Source organism: Anopheles marshallii, chromosome 3, assembly GCF_943734725.1.
Source record: "Anopheles marshallii chromosome 3, idAnoMarsDA_429_01, whole genome shotgun sequence".
NCBI classification, from domain to species: Eukaryota; Metazoa; Arthropoda; class Insecta; order Diptera; family Culicidae; genus Anopheles; species Anopheles marshallii.
In genome coordinates, this window is record NC_071327.1 from 64,540,889 (window position 1) to 64,566,026 (window position 25,138).

General features: G+C 47.5%; 8 protein-coding genes across 8 annotated transcripts; 5 read left to right on the top strand and 3 right to left on the bottom strand.

Moving 5' to 3' along the window:
- Positions 1-324: 324 nt before the first annotated feature.
- Positions 325-781, top strand: LOC128716373 (cuticle protein-like). The gene is made up of 2 exons (XM_053811292.1): positions 325-336; positions 407-781. Exons 1-2 carry the CDS (start codon positions 325-327, stop codon positions 779-781), a joined length of 387 nt encoding a protein of 128 aa, XP_053667267.1.
- A 2,213-nt stretch (positions 782-2,994) lies between these two features.
- LOC128716366 (uncharacterized) lies at positions 2,995-4,122 on the top strand. Its single transcript, XM_053811286.1, has 2 exons — positions 2,995-3,015; positions 3,115-4,122. Exons 1-2 carry the CDS (start codon positions 2,995-2,997, stop codon positions 4,120-4,122), a joined length of 1,029 nt encoding a protein of 342 aa, XP_053667261.1.
- A 1,447-nt stretch (positions 4,123-5,569) lies between these two features.
- On the bottom strand, positions 5,570-6,317 carry LOC128716368 (cuticle protein-like). Its single transcript, XM_053811288.1, has 2 exons — positions 6,306-6,317; positions 5,570-6,136 (listed from the first exon to the last, which is right to left on the bottom strand). The coding sequence occupies exons 1-2, from the start codon at positions 6,315-6,317 to the stop codon at positions 5,570-5,572; spliced, it is 579 nt and encodes a 192-aa protein (XP_053667263.1).
- Positions 6,318-8,663: 2,346 nt separating this feature from the next.
- On the top strand, positions 8,664-9,239 carry LOC128711345 (pupal cuticle protein C1B-like). The gene has a single exon (XM_053806214.1). The coding sequence runs from the start codon at positions 8,664-8,666 to the stop codon at positions 9,237-9,239; it is 576 nt and encodes a 191-aa protein (XP_053662189.1).
- A 2,724-nt stretch (positions 9,240-11,963) lies between these two features.
- On the bottom strand, positions 11,964-13,198 carry LOC128713009 (hatching enzyme 1.2-like). Its single transcript, XM_053807872.1, has 3 exons — positions 12,850-13,198; positions 12,250-12,686; positions 11,964-12,050 (listed from the first exon to the last, which is right to left on the bottom strand). Exons 1-3 carry the CDS (start codon positions 13,196-13,198, stop codon positions 11,964-11,966), a joined length of 873 nt encoding a protein of 290 aa, XP_053663847.1.
- A 3,697-nt stretch (positions 13,199-16,895) lies between these two features.
- On the top strand, positions 16,896-17,876 carry LOC128713010 (uncharacterized). Its single transcript, XM_053807873.1, has 2 exons — positions 16,896-17,774; positions 17,859-17,876. The coding sequence occupies exons 1-2, from the start codon at positions 16,896-16,898 to the stop codon at positions 17,874-17,876; spliced, it is 897 nt and encodes a 298-aa protein (XP_053663848.1).
- A 384-nt stretch (positions 17,877-18,260) lies between these two features.
- Positions 18,261-20,394, top strand: LOC128713011 (uncharacterized). Its single transcript, XM_053807875.1, has 6 exons — positions 18,261-18,303; positions 19,174-19,337; positions 19,491-19,898; positions 20,017-20,088; positions 20,154-20,249; positions 20,326-20,394. The coding sequence occupies exons 1-6, from the start codon at positions 18,261-18,263 to the stop codon at positions 20,392-20,394; spliced, it is 852 nt and encodes a 283-aa protein (XP_053663850.1).
- Positions 20,395-23,250: 2,856 nt separating this feature from the next.
- Positions 23,251-24,720, bottom strand: LOC128714087 (lactosylceramide 1,3-N-acetyl-beta-D-glucosaminyltransferase). The gene has a single exon (XM_053808963.1). It carries the CDS (start codon positions 24,718-24,720, stop codon positions 23,251-23,253), a length of 1,470 nt encoding a protein of 489 aa, XP_053664938.1.
- Between the last annotated feature and the right edge of the window lie 418 nt (positions 24,721-25,138).

Here is a 25,138-nt window from a genome sequence, read left to right on the forward strand (position 1 = left end):
ACACTCACCCGACAAATGCATCCACCCCGGGGGAAACTTGTCCGGGCGGCGTGTAGCCGGTTCTCGTCGAGGGCTCGTCACTTGTTGCCGCATAGAAGTTATGCGTTATTTTCCCTCCGTGCTGGCATTCCCTCGGTAGTGGTGCGCTGTTTTTCCTGGTTGGTTTCGTACTGGTCTACCCGCGGCCTGCCAGAATGCCGGGCGTGCTGTATAAAAGCTACCGTGAGCGGATGGGAAAAGCATAGTCAGAATCTGGCCGACCAACAGCACAGACCTTCTTCTCCTATTTTGCACCCAACAATCCGAAAACCATCCACACTCAAAATGCTGAAGTTGGTAAGTTTGTGAACGTCACCGTCGACATGGGATCGAAGAAGAGTTACTTACCGCTCTGTCATCCGTTCAGGTGGTGCTGTCCGCTGTCCTGGCCGTCGTTGCCGCTCGTCCCGGTGCCCTCACGTACTCCGCGCCGTACGCGTACGCACCGGCCGCCTACATCGCCAAACCGGAGATCTACTACCAGAAGAGCATCATCGAGGAACCGACGGTGGCGCACGTTGGCAGCCTGGTGAAAACCATCCCGACAGCCGTCTCGCACCAGAGCTCCACCATCGTGCACAACTCGGCCAAAATCACCGAGCCGATCTATGCACCGGCGGTGAAGCAGACGCTGGTTTCGACCCCGATCGCCAAGACGACCTACATTGCTGCACCGGCGGCCTATGCCTATGCTGCCCCCGCGTTGGCCTATCACGATGCTTACGCTTACCATCATCTGTAAACCGGCCCCGGCCGGCCACAGTCACGATGGACGCAGCGGGGAGTCGAGGAACAGTAAGGATTTCGAGTGAAGTGCGCCAAACCGTTTGGCCGAGTGATACACCAGTGAGATTCCTGCCGGGAAGGCCGATGGATGGAAGAAGCGGCAAAGGACATTTCGTTCTGCGTTTCACCGCGGATGTGAGGAGTGGTTTTTTCATTGTTCATTTTGATTGTTGGTGAAAGATTGAAAGACACACACACACACAGCCCTCGCGTCTGCTGTGAAATAAAACAAATGTCTCACAAAATATATTGTACTAAATTGTGTACTAATTTGAGTTTACTCTCCCAAGCAAGATCTTCTACCGCCTTCGCACAACGTACTTTGCATGGTTATGCCTAACGATTGACTAGCTGAAGATCGGAAGAATTTTGCTGTTGAGATTTGAACCCAGTCCAGTAGTGTTGTTAAGTTCTGCCCTATTAAATTGAAAAATTCTTTACTTTACTTAATTACTCTAAAAATATTACTCTAGCAACAATTCTTCACTTTCTACCCCTTAAAGTAGGCAAATTTCATTGCAAAACGCCTGAAGTTATGCTTTCCCCTCTACATGTTTTTCTTGTTATGAACTTTCCGTTTACTTATTCGACCTCATCTTCAAACCATTAGCCTCTTGAAACGGGTTCTTCAGAAGATCTGCTGTCTGCTTGAAAAATGGTAGCACTTTAAAGTCATCCATCATCCACTCCTCACAAATGGACAGGTGTTTGATACAAAAAAGGAAGCTAACAGCTGGTAGTGTACAACAAATTTAAATAAAACTGTGTGTGAGACTCCTTTTGTGTTTCCTCATTCCAACTAGAACAGCTTCATGTTTGATGCATGTTGGCGCAACTTGCTACACCTTAGAGAGAACTTAAAACTGGTGCACTCGTTCTGTTCTTACGCCCCTAAAGCAGGTTTTTGCTCAGCACAAGCGCGACAATTTCCATCAGCTCGCGCCCCCAGGCCCGGCCGGCTTACGCATCTAATCAGCATTACAATTTTAACTCATTCTTCACCGGCAAAACCCCGCTGCACCGACATTTTCAACACTTTAAAATGTCAACCAGAAACGACCGTCAAACCAGATTTATGTCCCGCTTGCCCCATTCGGGCTGATCATCTACGTCCCGGCAACTGTTTCCAGCTTCGTGCGACCAGCGGTGCTGCAGGACGTTTGAGTACGATTTGGTCACACTTCTACGACAACTGCCACCCTGGACGGAGTCGGTTTCGGTGCAGATTGTTTGGTGCGGCGTGATCTTCCGAGAAGTACTTAGCCAAGGCCGGGTAACGGTGGTTCCCCGGGACCCGCAATCGACGAAAGGTAGTTTTGGGTGTTCTTTACGTGGGGGAAAGGCATTAATTAGTTTTCGTTCCTTTCGTACGTGTTGCCGTGTCCAGCTTTGTGACCTCTGCTCGCGGGGAGAATCCCGCTCGGTTGTGCGCACCAGTTGACAAGGGTCTACAGAAATGTCGTAGCGATTTCGCGAAACCATGAACTTTAAGCGGTACACCGTTCGCAGCTAAAATTAAAAAAAACCGGTAAGAATCCCCCCACCGTAACAGTAATGTAGGTCGGGTAAGCGCGTACCTGAACTATCGTGGTGCTGGCCCCAAAAAATAAAGCAGCACGAAACCAAACTCGGGCTAAAAATGGTGCACGGCGAAGAATGTTCGCACCACCACCAAGGGAATCGGCTCAAAGCTGCGCTTCCTCGTTAAATGCCATCCGCGTGGTAGAACTACTTTCACACATCACACACACCCTGGGGGGGGGAACGCGAGGGATTCTGCGCCAAGGACACGGACACAATCCCTCCCGGTGCAACAACGAGGAAGATCGCGCCGCGTCCACTTTCCGGCCCGAAAGCAGTAGACCGTGAGGTGGATCATGTCAGTGAACCAATTCTCTGTTCCTTTCTTCCGCAGTTTTGCACGATTCGGAAACGATCACAGATCCTCACAGATCTTCACAGGCTCCCGGGAGCGGACGGGACCAGTTGCAGCGCCGTGCTCGTCAGTGAGCATCAACCGCTGGGACAGTCAAGACCTGTTGCTTTATTTCGAAATCGATATAAAGTCGAGCGATTCGCGGGAAGTGCTACGCAGTTCACGGGAATAGTGCCAGAAGAGTCGTGTAGCATATTCAGTTCATCGGTGCAACCTGTTCCAGTACCTTCGTAATGTCGCGATTCGTACAAGTGGTATGTCTCGTTTCAAATGTCAGCAGCGGGTTTGTGCTAGTTCTAGGTTCCTTTTATATCACCTTCTTTATTGGGTTCGAATTCTCGCATACGTTCTAGCTTGTTCTGGTGGCCTTCGTTGCGGGTGCGTTGGGACAGGATACGTCCAACGACGCCAGCACGGTATCTCCTCAAGACATCTACGATCTTTCCGAGGACGACTTCAAGCTGTGGCTCTCCGGACGGCAACCGAAGGCTTGGGAGGGAGGCGCTTCAAACACCAGCCCGTCGGCAACCACGACCACACCGCGCCCGACAACGCCCGCGTCCGTTTTCCGCACAACCACACCGGCCACGACGCCAAGTACGCCCAGCTTCCTGACCACCAGCACAACCATTAGACCAACCGCACCCTTCTCGGATGGCAAGTCTTGGTTCGAGGAGGAAGACACGGCCACTGCTGGACCCGCAGTGCTCGGCGAGCAGTTCAAACCAGCCGGTGAAAACTTTGAGCAATGGCTCGAGCGTCAGATGAACCGCGTGCAGGAGGTGACGTTCGTTCCGCAGACGACCTTGACGGGAGATCAGCTGGCGGGAGCGGGACTCGTCACCCGTCTGACAACAATTCGTAACCGGATTCCCGCGACTACCTTCCGCTCGGTACCAGTGACAGATTTCGCTCCAGTTACCACCCCAACACCACCGATACCTGCTCCCGCTTATCTACCGGCAGCGCCCCAAGGTTCCATCGCTTCCACTGCCTCCTCAGGACCGCTCGATCTTCAGCAATGGTTGCGCGATCAGCTACAAACGTCTCAGCGTCTGACCGACAATCTACTTGCCCAATGGGGAGCTAGTGGCGCTATCGTCCGTGCGGATGGTCACCATTACACGCCGAATGCCGTGTCCTACCAAACGTCCGCCCTGATTCACGGACTTCAGGGTGTGTCCCACAGTGGTCATGTTCGGAACGAACCCGTTCCTGTTACCGTCCAGCGTCGCCCAACACCCAACGTCCCGCGGCGCGTCTTCTACCCGGCCGGTAGCTTCTTTTACTCCCATCCACAAGTGCCACAGTACGGGTCGTTCGTGGGCCACCAAACACCACTCGTCATCAAGTACCACTAATGATGCTGTTCGAAGTGGCGGAAGCCGACACACGACGCTTAAATTTACTAAACGATTGGTTATTGGTTTTCATTTTAACATGTTTTTTTTTACTTTAATGTAATGTTGTACTGATTTCAAATAAATGTCTGACATAAATATTCCCACAACACTTGGGTTGATTTTTTTTTCTACATTTTGCGTCTTATTTATGTCCATTTTCAATAGAATGAATAATGGAAATTTTAACAAAGAAAAATCCATCCCACACAACAAATCAAATAAGAAGAATGACTGCTTCAACGCGACGACAAACAAAACACAATTCTTGTGTCTGCAGACTAGCAGAGTGTTTCAAGCTTTAATTTTAATCAGTGTTGCATTAAAATTCAACACTTTTAAGATGGCATTCGACCTCAAGCGTAACGAACCTAAGCAACATGTGGTTTTTTACGATAAGAAACCTGTCACGGATCATAAATGATGGTCAAAAAGGCGTAACATGAAGGAGTCTAGTGCTTCCTTGCTGGGGCGGCCCGGTGGTGTTCTTGATAGCGGCGCCTGTCTTCACACGGCAGGACCGGGACAAAATCTCATCCGGATCAATTCCCTGAAGGCATTATTGACTATCTAGCGATGGGTAAATTAAGTCAAAGATATGGCGCATGCCTCTAGGCCTTTTGATGTTGTTGTGCTGGTAAGGAGAAGGAGTTCTTCCTTGCCAATCTTGCCGTTTTATGCTCCAAGCTTCCTGTATTCGTATTAGAGATGAGAATAATCACTCTTTTCAATGATTTGAATCGGAGTCAAAGAGTGGGTTTAAAGATTTGAAACCTTTACTCACTCTTTTCAGATTCATTAAAAAAATTTACACTGCATTTATGTTTTTACCACTCTTTTGCGTTTATACTCACTCTTACTCTCTGTGCCGACTAGAAACTCACTCAGGAGTGAGTAAAACTGTTTTATCACTCTTTGGATTATAATCACTCTGTAAGAGTGGTGATACTCTTTTACTCACTCTTACAGAGTGATTATAATCCAAAGAGTGATAATACTCTTTTACTTACTCTTACAGAGTAATTATAATCCAAAGAGTAATAAAACAGTTTTACTCACTCCTGAGTGAGTTTCTAGTCGGCACAGAGAGTAAGAGTGAGTATAAACGCAAAAGAGTGGTTAAAGGAGTCATAAAAACTCTTCGTGCTGATTTATATTCATTCACTCTCTCGAAGGTTTCAAATCACTCACTCACTCTTACTCAGCGTGCACATCTCTAATTCGTATCCACGTAAACAGTGAAATAAAATAAAAACACAGCAAGCATTTAAAACATTCGAATCTCAATCATTTATTCTTCTCGCACGTAGCTGCTTGTCTCATCTTTCACCGAAACAATCAAAGGAGAACAAAAGAACAAGCAACCGTCACCGAAGACGCTAAGGAATCAGGAACGCACAGTCATGGCTTAGTGGTACTGGCTGGCATAGACGGCCGGGGCGGAGTACACCGACGGGTAGCTGCTGACGTAGGCAGTCTTGGCCAGCGGAGCGACGTACGACACTGGGGCGGCCTCGTAGGCAACGGCAGCTGGGGCAGCATGGACGTAGGTCTTGGCAACCGGCGCATCATAGGTGTAGGTCTTGGCAACTGGAGCAGCATAGACCGTCTGGACCGGGGCAGCATAGACAGCCGGGGCGGCATGAACCACCGGGGCAGCAGCCTGAACATAGGTCGTCTTCTCAACCGGCGTCGACACCACGGTCTTCTTCACCGCCGGAGCATACACATTCTCGTGCACCTTCGTGTCGTGCACCACGGCCGAGCTGGTGTGCGTCACACCGGTCGGGATGGTCTTCAGCACGGTACCAACATGCGCCACGGTCGGCTCCTCGACGATGCTCTTCTGGTACGAGATCTCCTTCTGGGCGACGAGGGTCGGCGCGGCAGCAACAACGGTCGAGTAGGCGACCGGGCTCGAGTGGATGTACCCCGGAGCGGCAGCGGCAACGGCAAGAAGAGCGGACAACACCACCTTCGCGGGAAGGAAAACAAAGCATACAAATTACACCACCAATTTTCACACCCGTTTGCCAAACCACCCTTATGGTGAACTACACTAGAATTGGTGTCGCACAAAAATCGCACAAAACCCACCACCCACCCACCCACAGGTTGCTTTGGTTTTTGGAATCAATATTTACCAATCGGAACATTTTGATTGATTGTTTTGTGAGAGGTCTGTGTTGATCACTGGAAAGAGCTTCGCGTTGACTGTACTGTTTCCAGCGTTCGGCGATGCCTTTTATAACGCGGAACGTGGTTTAGAGTATGCCCGCCACCCCAAGCGTATGTCGCGATACACACCGATCCATTCGCCGTTCGGATCTTGCTCGGAGGTTCTCGTTTTGGTTGTGATTTCTTGTGTTTTTTTTTTGTTGTTGTCCAGAGGATCTCCTCACGGACGGCGCACCACTGTAGCGCGTACGCACACAATCACCCCTACGGTGCGTTTGGGGTTCGTTGTTTCCGTATCGTGTGTTTATTACCCTACGCGACTCCACCTTTGTGCTGCTGAGGGGCACGGCAAACCCCGAACTGGAACCGAAAGTCCACCAAAAAGTAACCGTCATTAAGATTACTGTTGTTGTCTTTCCGTGCAATAGGAGAGAGAAAAAAAAAACACCGACCGTTCTATGCTTTTCCTTTGGGGAAGTTGAAAGTAATCCACCTGGAAACAGTCGGACGCCATGACGTTGTTACAGCGAAACAGAACACAGAAACGCTTGTGTGTAGTCGCCTTGTGTTCCACCATTTGTCCCCGCACGCGCCCTAGAAGGACACGCGCGTACATTGCTCTAAGACAGCAGCGATCACCACCCCGAGCCGAAGGAAGCCAACCAAGAATACACCCGGATATCGGGGACGCGCTCTGTGACGCTCTCCACCGTGGCAAGCTTCCTTTTCCAGGGGCTCGACACGATAAGCGAACACGGCCATACGTGCGAAAGGCCACAAAAGAACCACATGCGACCGGGAACGTGTGGGCCGATTGGTTGCCTGCCGCCTAGCGCAAGAAATGTCAACGTCTTCTGGTGGTGTTTCGCATTCTGGCGTTCAGGGGAATTATCTCATCGTAAATGTCAAACCCGTGGCGGGCAAAATTGGTAGTGTTCCCGGGCGTTTTTAGGAGGAACCGTCGGGATAATCTGCCGGACAGGAGGTTAGCTTGGGCTGGGTGGGATTTGTTCGAAAGAAAACAATACAATATGTATCTTTTAACAGTAACAGAATGTTTTAATTAATGGTTTAGCGCGGGGCTATAAATTCGGCTTTAATTATGTCCTATAGGCACAGGCAGTAAAACGTGGTCCCGTCCATTCTTGCCCATAAGCATTAAACCGTTGATAATAAAAATGATTTTTGACATTTTCTACACTAAAAAAGCGTCGCTTTGGAAGTTCGCGTATTCGACCGTTTTCCAGTAAATCATACATACGTTAAATTACATGTTGAACATCCTTCTAGAACCCTGCAACACACGAGAACATGACGGTTTACTGTCCGAAAGCAACGCCAATGGTTCCGTTCTCGCGTAAAGCATGAATCCATCGCTAGCAGCGTGACATTTCGGAGCAACGTCCCTCAAGTTCGCACAAAAGGTTCGCCGTTATGAGTGATTTGTGTCCGTAATATATTCTCGCCGCCGGAATACTACCAGCACCAGAGCACCAATTCCAACCGTCATTACGGTCCGGTCCCCTCGGCCAACCGATAACCGAAGTCCCAATGTAATGAGATTCGGAAAGTTAATCACTCCTTCGAATCGTTCGTTGCAATAAGCAAATAAGCACAAAACCACGAAACGCAATCACCCGGAACGGGGGAACAAAACTTCCCGAGCACCCACGGGACCCGATTTGCCCACAAAAACCCTTCCGCAGCAACCGGGCCGCGGCGATCGTTTGTACGGCGAACAAAGAGATTTCAATTTCCTGCATCTCGTGCACTTACTCCCTTCACGAAAATCAAGGACATCCATTGCGCTGGTACATTTTTCCACCGTTCGGCCCAAACTGCACCCCAAAACTGCAGAAGAAAAACACACCGAGAGCGGCCCATGCGAGTCGTTCGGTGGTCCGTCCGCCACGGAAAAGGACGCACGGAAGGTCACCGGTGGAGGAGGACACGTAAGTCGCATCGATAGTCGCGAGTGCGAAAGCAAAATAAAAAGTGTGAAACCGTAGCAAACATCTCGGCCGCCCGAGAGACAAGAGATGCCGATGCGTGCCGCATGTGTGTGTGTGTGTGCGTGTGTGTTGGGTGGAGCAAGATGGCGAAGGATCCCGGGACGGCAGCAAGAGTGAGCAGCGAACCGGCGACAGTGTTGGGCTAGTGCCGGCCAAACCGAGCGGATGATGTCGTATTTTTCGTGATCACTATATAAGATTGGTGCCGGCGGTCCGAAAAGCACAGTCAGCGTTCAATCGTTCAAGCAAAAGCTACCCCAACAAACAACACAGACCTTTCGTTGTTCAAAACCGAACCCAAAACAATCCAACATGTTCCGATTGGTGGTGTTGTCCGTTGTTCTTGCCGTTGCCGCTGCCGCTCCGGGGTACATCCACTCGGGCCCGGTTGCCTACTCGTCGGTGGTGGCCGCTGCCCCGGCCCTGGTCGCCCAGAAGGAGATCTCGTACCAGAAGAGCATCGTCGAGGAGCCGACCGTGGCGCACGTCGGTACGATTGAGAAGTCCGTCCCGACGGGCTACTCGCACCAGAGCTTCACCCAGTACCACAACAAGCAGGTCGCTGAGGCGGTCTATGCTCCGGCCGTGAAGAAGACCGTGGTGTCGACGCCGGTTGAGAAGACGACCTATGTTCAGGCTGCTGCCCCAGTGGTCCATGCCGCCCCGGCTGTCTATGCTGCCCCGGTCCAGACGGTCTATGCTGCTCCAGTTGCCAAGACCTACACCTATGATGCGCCGGTTGCCAAGACCTACGTCCATGCTGCCCCAGCTGCCGTTGCCTACGAGGCCGCCCCAGTGTCGTACGTCGCTCCGCTGAAGACGTCCTACGTCAGCAGCTACCCGTCGGTGTACTCCGCCCCGGCCGTCTATGCTCACGATTTCAACTAAAGAACCTGACTGTCTATTTACGATCATTCTGACGTTCGGCAAGCGAGAACCTTATTTTTCTCTTGTTCAACGTTTTTCGGATTGTTTTATTGAAAGATGAGGAAAATAAATTAAATTGTAAAAAACTGTACAGCTGCTCGCCCTTTTTTTCTCCTTTCGTTCCTTAAGGCTCTCCATGCTCCATGAATTTATTATTGTGTCAAATTTCTCGGCAATGGTTTGATAGCCTTGAAATACCTTCGAGTGACTCTCAAAATGAAAATTAAATTAAGCAACAATAACAACAAAAAAACCGCCCCATCTCACCATCCCACTTCCGGCAAAACGTGTCTTATAGTTGCGAATAGTTTTCGCTTTCATTCCACCAACAAAGAAGACCCCGCGAACTATCCACACGCATACGCCCCATAGAGTAGCAAACAGCGCGCTAGCAATTAATTCCTATGTTCAACATTATACACCCCATTTTGAACTACTTCCTCGTTTATTCCCTCTACAAAAAACGCTAATGTGCCGTTTTTTTTTAATGTCCGCGGGTCTGCGGTTTGGCGATCTTTACGATCTTTAACCAACCGCAACCAGATTTTGGGCAGTGTCCCACACACACACGGCAAGCCTATTGGGGGAAACTTCCTTGCGCACATCGCTTCAGGGCAACGGGGCGAACGCTACCAGTACCTTGCCGGCTATTTGCCGCCCATTCAAACACCTACCGGGGTGGTGGTTCAAGACGCACGAATCACCCGGCACAAGCTACCCTCCCCGCGAGGAGGGTTGGCATTACTTTAGGGGTGTGTGTATGTGCCTTTTTTTTTGCTTCTCTTAAGAGAATTCTTTTGCAACTAATAATAACAAATGGCATCGATCAGTTGTCAAATTGATTTTAACGCTGTACAGCTTCACCGTGGCACTTTTTTCTACGGCAATCGATTAGTATGATCGAGCGTTAGCCACCTACTGAGGGGGTTGAGCGATCAATCACGCCATTGCCGACTCGTTTAAGCAGAGGAAGTGATGAAAAGTACTCGGCTAGCACGAAGAGAAAATATCGATCGCCCATTTCTTGGTTGATTGAGATTTAAAAAATAATTGCCACCTGTCTGACAGGGTTCGTTGATATACAAAATTACTCTTCATAGTAGTAAAGGCTTTAGAACATCGGTGACTTTACGGCCTACCCACACACAAGCTAGCCACAACCGATGATGGTGGTAGAAATCGCAGATCACTGCGAAAACACACTTCGTCATGCACTGGTAAACTTGAGCCGGAATTCCTTCTTTCGGCGGTTACAATGCGTTGGTGCCATAACATACGCATTCTGGCTTGCCAGCAAATACTAAACAATTAAAACAAAAACATTAATACTACCTCCACCACAAAAAAAAACCCCCGGCACAGCTTCACACCGCCCATTACAGCTCAACCACAGCGCAGCAATGAGTTGCTCCATAAAGGGGGGAAACGACACATACACAGCTGCAGTCGTCAATATTGGCCGGACATCTGACGGAACCTTGCCAACCCTCATTGGCCGTGTCTTGTGCTTAAAGTTCAAGTGCAAGTTTACCGGCCCAAAAGTAAAAGTGTATCGCGTTGGCAGCCGGTTGCGAGTTGCTACCTTTGGGCTTTGCGTTGGTTTTGTTTTTTTGTATGGTCCGACCGAAAATACCACAACAGTCGATGAAGTTTGCAAAACCAGGATATGACATTGACGTAACGGCAACGGTTGCACTTCCAAAAGCTGGTTGTTGTAGCATGCATGTCTTGGCGATTAGATTGATATGGGGTTAAAATTGTTCTCGCACCAGACTCATGACAGGGCGATATACTGAAAGGTCCGCTACCGTCTTATGATAAGCCTTCCGAACAATTCCTCGGTAACTAGTGAACGTACTTTCAACATCAGTACACGTTCATTACGTTGCTGCAAACAAGCGCCCCACTTTGATGGAGTGCAATAATCAAAGATGATTGACAATTTCCATTTGAATTAAAGCATTGCTATGGGGATTTTACGAGTGCATTGCCAGTCTTTAGAGGGTTTGGAACAATGTGTCAATGAGCAAAAGCATGTCTGTTATTTTTGTTGTGAAAATTGTGAGCTTGAAGGATTGATTTTAACTGACTTTAACACAATGCTATAAACTAGATCAACAAGCAAGCATAATGCAGGTTGTAGAAGCAAATTAATTCTACCATGACCGCCACTTGCTGCGTGGCTTACCACTCACCCACGCAACAATTTCTCACACATTTTGCAAGATTTGTATCAAAATTATTGCTCGGACAAGTCCCAGTTCAATTGCCAGCTACATAAAACAAGCACCACTGCTAAAAACCCTGCCTGCTGTACGCGATCATCGATAAACGCCTAAAAGTATGCAATCGCGCGTTACACCTTTCAGCGGAGATTTCCATCGCCAATCGATTTCTTTCCGTTCACGGTTCAATCTGTTCCAGTTTTCGTTTCAGATGGAGGTTTTCATTTTCAGTTCACTGGGTAAAAGCTAATCACTAACAAAGCTAAACACTAACCCACATGCGCACGTGCGTCTTTACCAACTTTACAGCGTCAGAAGGCTTCCAGACGTAAGCAGCGGTTTTTGGTTCGTTCATTCTTAGGTAAGACCTGCCCGCGCCCGGTTGCACCAGCTCGTTCGCGCGGGTTGTGCAATCGGGGCCGGTGCTCGGAGGCTGCGGCGCCCCCTACCCCCTTCACGCTCACCGATGACAGTAGAGCTTATTGATTTTCTGTACATCCTTCACCGAAAAGCCGACGCGCTGTCCAAGCTGCCCGCTGTACTTAATCTGCCGGAGAGAAGGAAACTGCGTTAGCGCCATTATGCAACGGAAACGCGCTCGTCAGCGTCGCGCCGGGAGCGAGCGAACAGCCGGACGGCGAAGGGAAAACGGTAAATCAATCAGTTGCCTCGCAGCCGATCGACGGTGAATTTTCCCCACAAAACAACAACACAAAAAGAAAGAGAGGAAAAAAAAACGATCCTACCTTCGGTTCCAACGTCGGTTTGCCGTTTTTGCTGAACGCCGTTCTGGAGTAGTGCATAACGCTGCCATAATCGTACGGCATGCCGAGCGTCGTGGTCTGCGATTCGCTCTCGCGGCCAAAGTTGCTGACGAGGTTCGGGCGCACATTTCGGAAGAAGATGTTCACGTACCGGTCCCGATCGTGGCGCGTGTGCTCGTGCAGGAAGCCCAGCACGTGCATCAGCTCATGCACGATCGTGCCCTCCATCTGAAGGCACCCGCTGCGCTGGAGGTTCAGTACCTGGCGGCCACCCATCCGGCCTACCGCGGACCAGCACCCGGAGCTGCGGCCCTCGATTACTACGTAGTCGCGTTCCTTGGTGCGCGGCACGAACCGGATGCAGGTTTTCTGATGGAACTGCTCGATCGCCGAAAACAGCTTGGCCAGATCACCGATTGCTGAAAGACACACACACACACACACATTCGAGCACACATACACACACACAGAACCACACGATCACAATCAACCACAAGAGAGCACGATATCAGTAAGCGGGTACGCTAGAACATACGACATCCTCCAATGTCGCTCGGAGGAGTTCCCTGGAAGACTACTCACAAAACTCGTCACTGAACTCGTATGGCACTATACCCTTCTTCCACTTGCTGCTGGTGAACTTGAGCGCGTTCCGTTCGATCAGCGGCTGATGGATGTCCCCCTCGGCGTACGTTCCCAGCTCCTCCGGGTTGACGGTGGTCCCGTTGTGCGCACGGGACCACGCGCGCACCAGCTCGCCGATCGCCGCCGTATCATGGCTCCCGTACAACGCTTCGCCCAGGTGCGAAAAGTCAAAATCGTAGTCGCGAAATCTTCGACCGCTACCGATCACCCGACCATCGGCAAACGCACCCAGAACCACCGCCACCAGTGCCACCCGGTGCAGCCAACCCGTCACGCCGCCGCCCATTAGTCTGCAGGTGGATCTTGTGGATGCAAAGGCACTACGCTACCCACCCGGCCGCGTACCGATCGAGACTGAACCGTTCCGTTACGAAAACGCCGGCTTTTAAGTATCTGGCCGTCTGCCTCGGACGTCTCCTCCTACCTTGAACATACGCCCATACCGGTAGACCAGCAGCCCGGTTGGCGGTGAGATACGACGATAATGGGGTGATAGCATCACGGCCAGATAATCAATCCGCTACCTCCCTCCCAAAAAGAAAAAAACACTTGCACCGTGTTTTGGGGGAGGTTTGGAAATCTTCGTACTTCTGCTGCCAGTTAGTCGAACACGTGTGTGCTCGGTCTCCTGGAGAGTATGGGGCGCCCCCGTTCGAGAGGCAAAACTGGGCGAAAGGTATGTTTGATTACGGTAACATCTTCTTCGTCCTCTTCTTCTAAACTCACCTCCCGAGCAACGTCGGATCGACAAAAAAAATTACACCGAAACACACACACACACACACACACACGAAATGCGCTTGCCTACTACCCCAGAGGTGGTGCATGCATCTCATCCACCGAGCAAGGGAGCAGCCCATGCGCCATCATAGGGTGGGAAATAAAAAAACAGCCAACCCCGCTGGCCAACTGCCCAAACATGGGCCTGCTCCGCGATACCGAGCATGCCGATGTAATCAGCCACATGCTTCGGCATTCGGCCAACGCCGAATCCAACGCCGCTTCTAACGCCGGCCACCGTACTTACTGGCGGGCGCGCGTGCAAACTCCCATTCGGTCGGTTGGTAGTTTTTGGCAAATGTGGTCGGATCGTACGGTGCCGGATGATCATGTAACAGACCACCGGGCGCGGGTCATTATTTTGGAGCACTTCGACCCTCATTGCGGCGCGGAGTTCCTTCGCGCTAAGGGTCTTTTCTCTCTCCCCCTATTAGCACACTCATGTACACCCCGGTTTTTGGTTTTTTGCTCCCATAATCAAACCTTTTACAAATCGTCGACCGACCGGCTAGGTATGCGCCCTTGCCTCGATGCGCACAATCCTCGGACATTCAAACAATCGACTATTTCAGACGCTCATTAGGCCGATATTGTCGGGCTCACCTTTCAGCCCCATTAGGAGGAATGGTACTGGTGGCGCACTGTCTTTGTGCCGGGGGGTTTTGTAAACGCGCCGAGAAAAAGCACAACCACCACCGGGGCAATTGATATCCGTCTCAGTTGCGATGATGACCTGCCCGCTCGCAACAGCCAAGGCTCGGCGAAACTGGAGCATTAGGCCTTTTTCATCTCCGTAACACAAACCCGTCCAGGGTGGAATACGCAGCAGGAACAGTCAGCTCCGATTACGTCAGGGCGTCGTGGAAGGGGTGCACCACCAGTGAATAATTAATTTAATAAGTGATTAAAGCGCGTTCTTATCGTATCGCACCGATGGATGGCACAAGGTTGGTACACACCGCGCTGTTAGTTACACCCACGGTGGAAAGCATGCATGTGCTAGACATTTTTCACGCCCTGCTCATCAGCAACGTGCGCACGGTGCTGCAACAAAATGGTCCGTCAGTTGGCTACAAAATAGCGCGGGTACATCTGCAGCTGGTGCTGCCACTGGTTGCGATTCTGGTACTAACCGTGCTAAACCCGTGGCTAACACGCGGCAAACAGTGCACCAAGTGCCTTAACTGGTTCACCATCGTTGGCCGCCTGCTGTCAACGTTGGCCGTCGTGATACTGCTCATCTGCGACAACTTCCGGCAGCGCCACAAACTGCTAGCGCTGCTCCAAAAGATACCCTCGGCGGGAAGTGTCGCGTTTGGGCAAAGTAGGCGCTGCACCGTCAAACGCACGCAGCTAACGATCTTGGTGCTATGCAACATTCTCTCGGTGGTGGAACTTGTCCTCAACCTCTACCGACACTGGGAGTACCAGTACATATGGGGTGTTGTAAGTGGTGTACTAGTTGAGCATTACATTCTACTAAACTCACTACTCTGCCAACTGCTAGCCGAAACGCTTGCCGCGCAGTACGAAACACTGCAGCACATCCTGCTAGCCCGTCCACCGTCAACTGTCACCGTCACCAAGGAAATAGTTACTCTGGAACAATGCAAAGAACAGCTCGCGGATGTGACCGGCATGAAGCTGCTGCTCGTTCTGTTGCATCTACTGTTCAATGTATCCTTCTGCACGTACGACATCTTGCAGAAGTTACTCAGCCAAAAGGAGTTGTTCAACATCCTGCGTTTGATGATCATCGCAGTGCAGGAGACGGTGATGCTGTTTGGGCTGTGCTTCTACTACAGCATGCTGGACCTAAAGGTAGGCAGCGAATCGCGGTGCCGTAAGTCGTACACTATCCAACCGAGCGGGGTCGTCCGTCACTTAGCGCAATTTATTATTTAAAAGCACCTCAAACATTCAACAGCAGCGCACACAAAATGCCGGCACGAGGAGGTGAGCCACCGTACACCGTTACATCAGTCAGTTGTCATCGAGTAACGCGTAACGGTTTGAGTCAGTTATGTGTCAGTTGCATATTGAATCGAACGTGAGATGGACAGTACGGACGATCTTGAGATCTTAAACTGGTTCAATCACCTTCTCGTGTCACCCGTCTATCTGTGCCGTGAGGTTGGAGGTGATCGTTACATCTTCCGCACCAGGCATCTCTACTGGAATGTAGCACTTTTTGCGGCTACCGTCATTGCAAGCAGCGTATCAGCGGTAGCGCTGATGCTAGAAGACCTTCCCGGACTACTATCGAGTGTCGTGGGAGTGATCACGATTATTCTGTACACTATGCGCCTTGCGGTTGCGGTACCGCTTGTTATCTGGACACTGGCAAACAACCGCGCACTGGTGGACATTTCCAACCGTGCCCTACACATCGTACGTCAGATTTCATCTGATAAATCGATCAACCGTACCGTGCGCCTAGTGACGCAGGCGCAACTTTGTATCTGCATTGTAATGTTTCTTTTTAACGCCGTCCATCAAATGTACTACATGATGATATCGCCACTTTTCCGCCGATATCTTCACGTTACACTACTGTTCGGTTTCATCACCGTGGAAAGCGTTATATTTACGCATCAGACATACACACAGTTTTGGCCCGTGTTTCTCAGCACCAAATATGCCCAATTGATCCGCCTCATCGACCGGAAGGATAAGGAAACGCTGGACACGGTTATTGCGCTCGCCCGTGTGCTAGACAACTTTAAAGTACGATTTGCGTCCATTTTTGGGCTGATGCAGTTACTTCATTTCCTGAACGTATTTGTAACATGCTCCGTGCAGACGTACATCGTGCTGTACGTTGCCGATAGGGGTCTGACGGTGTTGAGCGTTCCCACGAATTTCTTCGCTGCGGTTGTGTACGGATCATCGCTGTTAGTTTGCACATACGCCTACGACCTGGTTAATGCGAAGGTAAGTCTACCAGCAAACGATACACTTACATGTTGGATGTTAGAATCCTTGAAAGTGTCCTCCGAGCAGTAATTGTACCACCGCCGAGCACCGATGCATAATGCACAAACACCCTTTTGCGTTACATTAATTATTTACAGTCTATTCATTAGTAACGCATTATTACTCGACTTTGCTTTTCGGCAACATTCTGTTCCCGCGTGCCTTCACTGCACGTCGATCGGTGCCGGCCTCTTTAGTTACGATCGAGTTGCGCACGGTGGCGCATTATGGAAGAGCTACAGTTCTTTAACGTTTTCAATTACTGTTTCGTGTCGCCTACTTATCTGCACTTCGAACACCAGACCGGGCGTTACATTTTTCGCTCCCGAAATGTCTGTTGGAACGTAACGCTGCTAACCGTAACCGTGGCGAGCAGTTTAGTTTCTGCCATTATAATAATAGTGGACCTACAGGATAAGCTAGACAACGTTATGGGAGCAACCACCATCATCCACCATGCGATGCGGCTCTTAGTATTGGTACCACTTATACTGTGGGCATTGGTTTACAGCCGCAAGCTGGTGAACGATTGTACCATCGCGTTGAGAATTGTACAAGAAAAGCGTACACTCCTCCATCGAACGCCAGACCGGCGAAACGTGTTCAAACTGTTCTGGCTTCAGATCTCTATTATCGCCGTGGTACTCTTCCTTGGACTTGTCATTCAAAGTGCCACCGTGTGGCAAATCGAACGCCTACGACAATTTCACTACATATACAACCTATGGGCATTCGCATTTCTGGGCTTCGTCACTCGGATGCATCTGATGCTTGCCCAGTGCTGGGCGCTTTTTATTGGCCACCATGTCGAGGAACTAGTGTGGCTATTGGAAGTCGACCAATCACCAGCAATGCTCAAGCAGGTGATTACCCTCTGGGATGATTTGCAGTACTTCAAACAGCGCATTGTGTCCACCTTCGGCATCATTAACGTTCTTCATACGTTGGATGCAATGTTAACGTGCGCCGTCGATACCTACACCACCTTCTATGTCTATGAGTTGGGTTTGGGGTTGAGAGGCGCGTTCTTAAACCTCGTAACAATGTTTCTATACGCCGGAACGTTTTACGCATTTGCATATGCCCATGATTTGCTTCAGAGTAAGGTAAGTGGGTCCATTTCATTGCTTAATTCCACCCTTTGATCGATCTGCTTATGTTTATTGATTAAATCTACCCGTCTAAACTAGTTTCTTCAGAGTATCTAAATTTCATTTTATTTGTTGTTTTTTTGTTGTTGCTTGCCATTTAACATACAAAAATGCCAATCAATCATTTTCTGATATTATTATTGTATCCCAATTGTTTGTTTACTTCACGAGATTACGAGATGCCAGCAGTAGCGGTGCAACATTGATCAGTCATTGTTCTTAAATTGGTTCACGCATCTATTAATTTCTCCCACCTACCTACCCATCGATTCCCGCACAAAACGTTACGTTTTCCGCAATAGAAATCGCTCGCTTGGAATGCTCTCAATACTGGCAGTCCCATTAGTGATTTGCACCGTCGCTACATCGATGCTGCTGTTACGCGACATGCATCTAATGTTTCAACGTGTTACCAGCGCCCCATCAATGATTCTTCACACGATGCGCTTATTCACCATTCACGTTGCTCCTAATCTGGACATTAGTGAGCAACAGTAAGCTTAATGAGTGTGTGTGGCAATCATGCCCTGCGCATTGTTACCGTAAAGGGGCGATCGATTTGATAACCGTACCGAACGGCGACATAGTTTGTCGGTGTTAAAAGTACAGCATGTACATGAATTTTGCTATTCTCGCAGTGCTACGTTTGGCGATCAGATCTGCACAATAACAGAACCACAGAACCATCTTTACACACTCCGTTACATAATCGTTGCGTACGGATTTTCCTGGACGGAGTTCAATTTATCGGTGTTATGGGAAACGTTTCGTCGTCTGCAGGTCCGAAGAGTTTGTAGTGCGGGTAAAAAGTAACCAACAAAAACCAAACCTTTGTACAGAGATCGTTCTTATCAAGACTTCCCTCGACTACATCAAGACATTTGATTGTTTCTCATAAACTACGCATATGAATTTATCGACAGCTACACTAATTGGTCTACGATTATCATATATGAAAGTACATTTTTATCATTTACACCTGAATTCGATGAAGTCGAATTAAACGAAACATGCTGATAAAAATTGTTTTAGTAGCACAACAAATCATCTAATGGGGATTTGTTATGTTATTAAATATTCATCAAACATATTCCCGTGACTTGTCTGAAATAATATTCCAGTAAGTGACATTAAAAACCAGACCGTCACAGACAACTTGTTACCAGTAGAATACCTATAATCGTGCAGAACAAACGTCTCTTCGTCCGCCTTTGCTTCTCAATGAGTCATCTAAGAATGCTCAACCTATTCAACCATTTGTGTGTTTCGTTCGTTTTCATCGAGCAAACGCCCAAAGGTGTAATCGCGCGGCGCAAAAATGTGATCCGAAACATTCTTCTTCCCACTGTTGCAGTGGCGATTGTTAGTTGGTTCGGATTGATGCGAGTATCGAATAGTTTTAAAGATTTGGTGCGTTCGGTGATGGAGATAGTGCATCTGCTGAAGTATAGTATTAACGGACAAATTATGTACACTATACTGAGCTGGATGTACCAATACCGCAACCAAGTGGTTACAGTATGCAGTAGAGCCATCGCAATAGACAACGCCATTCAACGGTTGCAAATCGGAGAGACAATGTTTTCTCTTCGACATGCTTTGCTAAAAGTGCATATCGTTATCGTTATCCTATTGCGAGGATCTTTTGTGGTGATGCACCTATTCGTACAGTTCAGATACCATCTTACGTACGACATTTACATAGTGCTGCATAGCAGTGTGTTCGTGGAGCTAGCTATGGACTTACAAAAGATTTTTCTGACGTATTTTGCGTGGTACTTAACTCAACGGTATCAAATCGTTATGTACTTACTGCGCAAACGGAACGCAGTTCATCTGCTTGCCATTTACACCATATTTGAAGATTTGATCACTTTCAAAAAGCATGTATCGCAAACCTTCGGCATTCTACTGCTCGCTCTGGTACTGCAAACATTTATAGCATGCTCTTGCCATGCATACCTCATCACCGTGCAAACTCTCTATTCGTTTCAAGTATTTACAAACATTACTCAGTGTTTGATAAACTTACTCTTATTCTACGTGTTGACTTATGCTTATGATTCGGTTGAAACTAAGGTGGGTGGTTGTTTCCTTAACCCTAGTGTGCTAATATTAATACATGAATTATGAAAAACATCACAAAGTTGTTTAAATATTTCTCACTAACTACAGCCCTTCGTCTTCGTCATTTCAGGAGGCGGAATTGAAAAATGCCCTCAAATCCATGCAATACACAAACATCAAAAAACAAACAAGAGATCAGAAGGTAGTTTGTCACCAGCAAACAAACAACATAACATATCGGAATTAAACAAAATCCATTTTACGCAGGATTTCTACGATTTGGTCAATCTCAAGTTAATGATGGAATCACCGAAGATAACCGCATGTGGACTTTTCGAAATAAATTTGCAAATATTTTACAACGTACGGTGACCTAAACGTTTACATACGCGTACTGCAAGTAGATTAACGAGACGCATTTTATCTTATCTTTTTAAAGGTTTTTGCAGCCATTATAACGTACATTGTGATCTTATTCCAGTTCCGAGGGTTTGAAAAATCACCGTGAAGAGTACTAAGTTGTTACTGCTGTTCGGGTCCCTCATACAATAAATAGTGCAAACAACAAACAGCATAACGGGACCGTATTGCTTGCAATGCATTCTGCCATTTCAACACTAATCCATTCAATGAGATTTGTTCAATATGATAAGATATAGCATATTTGTGATACATCACACACTCGAGTTGGAAGACTAAGATAGAAAAAGGGAGCATAACTAAGCATTTACCTTTGCTCATGTTTACTTTTCTTTGTTTGTCCCTTTTGCCGACATACAAACTATTTGCTTCGCAGTCATTTATTCGCATGAAATTACAGTTCGAGCATTGCTATCAGTATGATTTTCCTTTGTCCAATATTTCCATTCCAAATCCCTATCTGCACATAGATCGATCACTCGGTTGCGCACAATAAACTTTTTTAAAATATATCAATAGATTCACACCGGTATCAATCGTCTAATTGTTTCATTCAATTTCAATATCATTTCGTTCACTATTCGGCTTTACTTACGCACATACTTTATGCTACACTAACAGGAAATAGAGGTTTTTTTTTCTAGCTACATTAACGGTTAGGTAAATTTCTTCCTTTATGTAAGTTTGATCTTCATTTGAACGACGGTTTTTTCCTTGCAGTAAGATTCTAGTTGTCTCGTATTGCTCCCAAGATTGAATAATATTTTGTTTTAACATGAAAGGGATACTGGAACGATAGCTTTTGCTACAGTATGTCGGAATTAGTACATTGTGCCCTACCAATATCATTAGGTTGATGGAAAAAAAACCGTACCGAATAAAGTTTTCGGTTATTCTCAATACTATCAACGGACTCTGTTACACCGCAATGCCGGACAGCAGATTTTAATACACGTTTTGCGCTAGAATTTGAAATGCTACGAAACGTTGGAAGATGTTAATGTTAATTTCACCTACATTTGCTATCCCACCGCATATTTTCTTACAACTGCTTGCAGTTATATATTTCTGAATGACGAGTAAACGCGCTCACTTGTAGAATTTAGATTGTACTCAGTTCTCGCTGGAAAGAAGGAAATGGAATAGAAAACTTGGAAACCTATTCTGCTTATCTACATATATATATATTCTTGACCACACTACTATTTAGTCTCAATAACAAGCTATAGAAACGGTGCGTTTAAGAGGCACGATCTATAAAATTACGCCTGAAGGAAAATGGATCTGAAGGATAAGATAATAAATGTTTGCTAACGTGTAGTGCATTTGATACTACTCATGCCTGGTGCGCAGCTAATTAGAGGGATCGTTTACTAAATTTTGTGAAATTGATTTAAAAAACTTTTCAAAATAACAGATCAAAGAAAATTAATTATATTTATAAACGTGAGATAGTGAATCCTTTTGTTCCTATCACAAGGCAAACTAAGAAATAGGAAAACGTTTTACTAGGTTTTGCAACAAGTGGTAAAGTTAGGCCATGTAACAAATAAAAATACAATTCCTCTTGTTAGTGAGCTTTAAAACCATCGAACCATACACGCATAACTCGCTGTTTACCGCTCTACAACAATAAACCTAGCACGTTTATCACAAAAATCACTAAATTTAACAAAATAGTTACAAATCGATTCAAAGCTCTTAGGTTTGTTTCATTTATATACACTACCCGACCACACGTACGCCGTGGCTAATTTCGTAGATGTCAGCGTTAAATTCCACTGCTTCCCGTCTGTGATGGTCGTATTCATGTTAACGTTCATTTTTTTCTATTGTATCTCTTTAATTTTCAACAATTTCTATGCATTTGACATTCGGTCTCTTAGTGAAACATAGTTCTAAATAGTGAACATGATCGATCGACTCAATCGTAGTGCAGTTTTCGTTCATGCTACAAGCTAGCGTTTAAAACAGTCGACAAGTTCTGTTAAGTATTAGATTCCTAATTGTGCACACGGGTCCACCCTACATGGTTTTTGTTTCTTCTTTCACACACACAGTCTGTTATGGGCGCGCACTGAACCTATCCCGATCCTGAGCAACAGTGCGAGTCCAAAGATTATAAATATATATATTTATGGCTTTCATTTATCGTAAACACAATACATACGACGGTTTATTGAACTATCTTCCCTATTAAGATCTTTGAGCGTTAGATTGCATTTCCTAATTCCATGGCATACGCCTATGCAAGTTTGTTCATTCTTCCATTCACATTATACTTAGTTTGTTTTGGTTTAGATGCTGTTTTTATTTCCTAAAATGCACAATTTACTTATTACTTTCCTTCAGGAGCAACTCGGCTGAATGCAGACATGGGCAAAAATGAATGTGTGTTGTGTTAGAAAGATACAGTGTCAATATTTGCCAAATAAAAATGAACCAACGCAGGATACGGATCAGCATTACCATGCAATAAACAGCCGCTAATCACATAACCATCACATTTGCGATACATTTTTGAATGAAACACTGAGTGGCTTAAGGAACTTTTCTTCAATCATTTCAAGAACATACAAAAAACAATTCACAATCAAATTCATGTACTTTAATCACTAGAGACTTGAATTTCTATAAAAATTGTAACGATAGCCATCAATAGAAAGTCACGTTGTGAAAAAGTATACAAAAGAACTAAGTAATCACTTTGGAGAAATAAAAAAACAAAAAAAAATAAAGTAATAACAAAACCCACGAAGGCGTAACGGATCGCCAAAAATCGACCTCATAAAAATTAACTCAACTATAAATCTGTCAGATTGAAATAAAAAAAAAGGTGCACATTTGAAAATAAAATTGCACACTTCAATCCTTTGCCCCATGACCCTCAAACTCCTTATCACAAACAACATGTAAGACGGGTTTCACCGTTGCCATGCGCATGCTATCGACCAGGACGAACCGTTTCCCAGAGCCGTTGAATCTCATCCATCGAGAGGTTGGGATTGGTGAAAAAGAACCCCGCACGTCTAGCATCCGCCCGTTTACCGAGAAGGTCACTCTTCGCTTCACTATCGAGATACAGACCATCCATTGGCGTAATGGTGACGTTCACCTGCTGTGCCACCGTACCGGTGATGTGAACATCGTCGATCCAGAAGAAGGGTTGCCGCTGTGCCTCGCGGTACAGCTGCCACGCCACGTCCGGTGAGTAGAGGATCGAGTAGCCTGGACAGTGCGGTGGATAGTACCGTGCCGGGTACTCGCGCCAACTGACGAACCACTTGGAACGGTGCGTCCGCTTAACGCTCAGCTTCGTCACCAGCTGGCACAGCAGCAGGTTACGCTGCGGCGCGACCCTCGCCAACGCATTGTACAGCACGGGCGAGTTGATGAAAACGTCATCGTCCGTCTTGAGCACGTAGCGCGCTCCGGGGCAGTGATAGACGAACCATTTCAGTGCCATCACATGCTTGTAGGTCATGTTGCGGTACGCATCGACAAAGTTCCCCTGCACAATATCGTCATGCAGGCGCGATTCGCGCTCGATGGATCGCTGACTTGCGCTGGTATTGACTGCACCCATGAGAAAGAGCAGACGGGCCCGGTCGTCCGGTTCGCCCCAGGTCGCACGGATCGTATTGCGCTTGGCCAGATTAGCTGGCGCCGAGTGGATTAGAACTAACACTAGCGGTGGGGACGCCGTCGCAGATGACCGCGTGCCCCGTAAGGCATCTGCACGCTTAAGGCTACGTTTTCTTCTGTTTCCACCCATCCCCGTCCCGCAGTAATCATAGTTTATCGTGAACTTAAAGTCCTTCAGATCGATCAGACTAGTGTAGTCATCATTTGGCAACGAGTCTCCCCACGAACTAGCTACTGTTAACGATGCTGTCGACTGTGTACTACTGCTAACGCTACTGCTACTGGTTGGGGCTTTATGCGGGCCTGGCTCCGCACCATTGCCCACCTCCTCTCGTTCTCGCACCCTTTCGATACTGTTCCAGCTGTATATGCCCGGTGTTACTGTGCGGGTGCCGGTAGGTGATGCAGCTACAGCAGCGGCTGCCATGGCCACCAAAAAACCCGGTGACGTTTGATTTGTGAGATATGTACCGCTGGTTCCGCCGTTGCTAAGCTCTCTGCTGCCGTAACCGAACGGTGGTAACGCATCGATGACGGATCGTCGGTCATCGATGGCATTGCTTTCGCCGCTATCGTACGGGAGCTTTTGTTGGTCGATTTGTTTTCCCAAGGCTACCGACGCTGACGCAGTGAGAGCGGACTGACCGGAGGGCAGGTATGGAGAGGTCGCATCCCGGTAGACGGTTACATCGCGCGGTGAGATCTGCCATATCGTCAGCACGAGCGTCAGACAACCCAGCACGCCCAGCAAAGGCCGTCGCTCGAACATGATCGTGTGATCAACGATGCCTTGCGAGTGATCGCATTTTATTTAACTGCCTAAAAAGGTAAGAAAATACAAAAAAAACCAATTAAAATATGTTCAAACTTTTAGCTAGACTAGCGAATAGTTGGCTGTCTTCAAACATTTTCCAACTGATATCGTTTTGTTCGTTTTTTTTGTCCAAACTACACTCTAGTTTCGATACTATCGATACGTATTTGACTACCTAGCACATAGAAATTAATACGTCCCATCCAATAAGAACCAATTAGTGTTTACTTTTAATGAGCCACATTTAAAAATAGAACTGATTCACACGCGGGATGGTAAGTAATCCATCATCATCCAGCAGCAGCATCGTCATCAGCGGCATCGTCGGTGACACAGTTGGAAGTAAAATCAATCATATGCAGCGCTATCGATT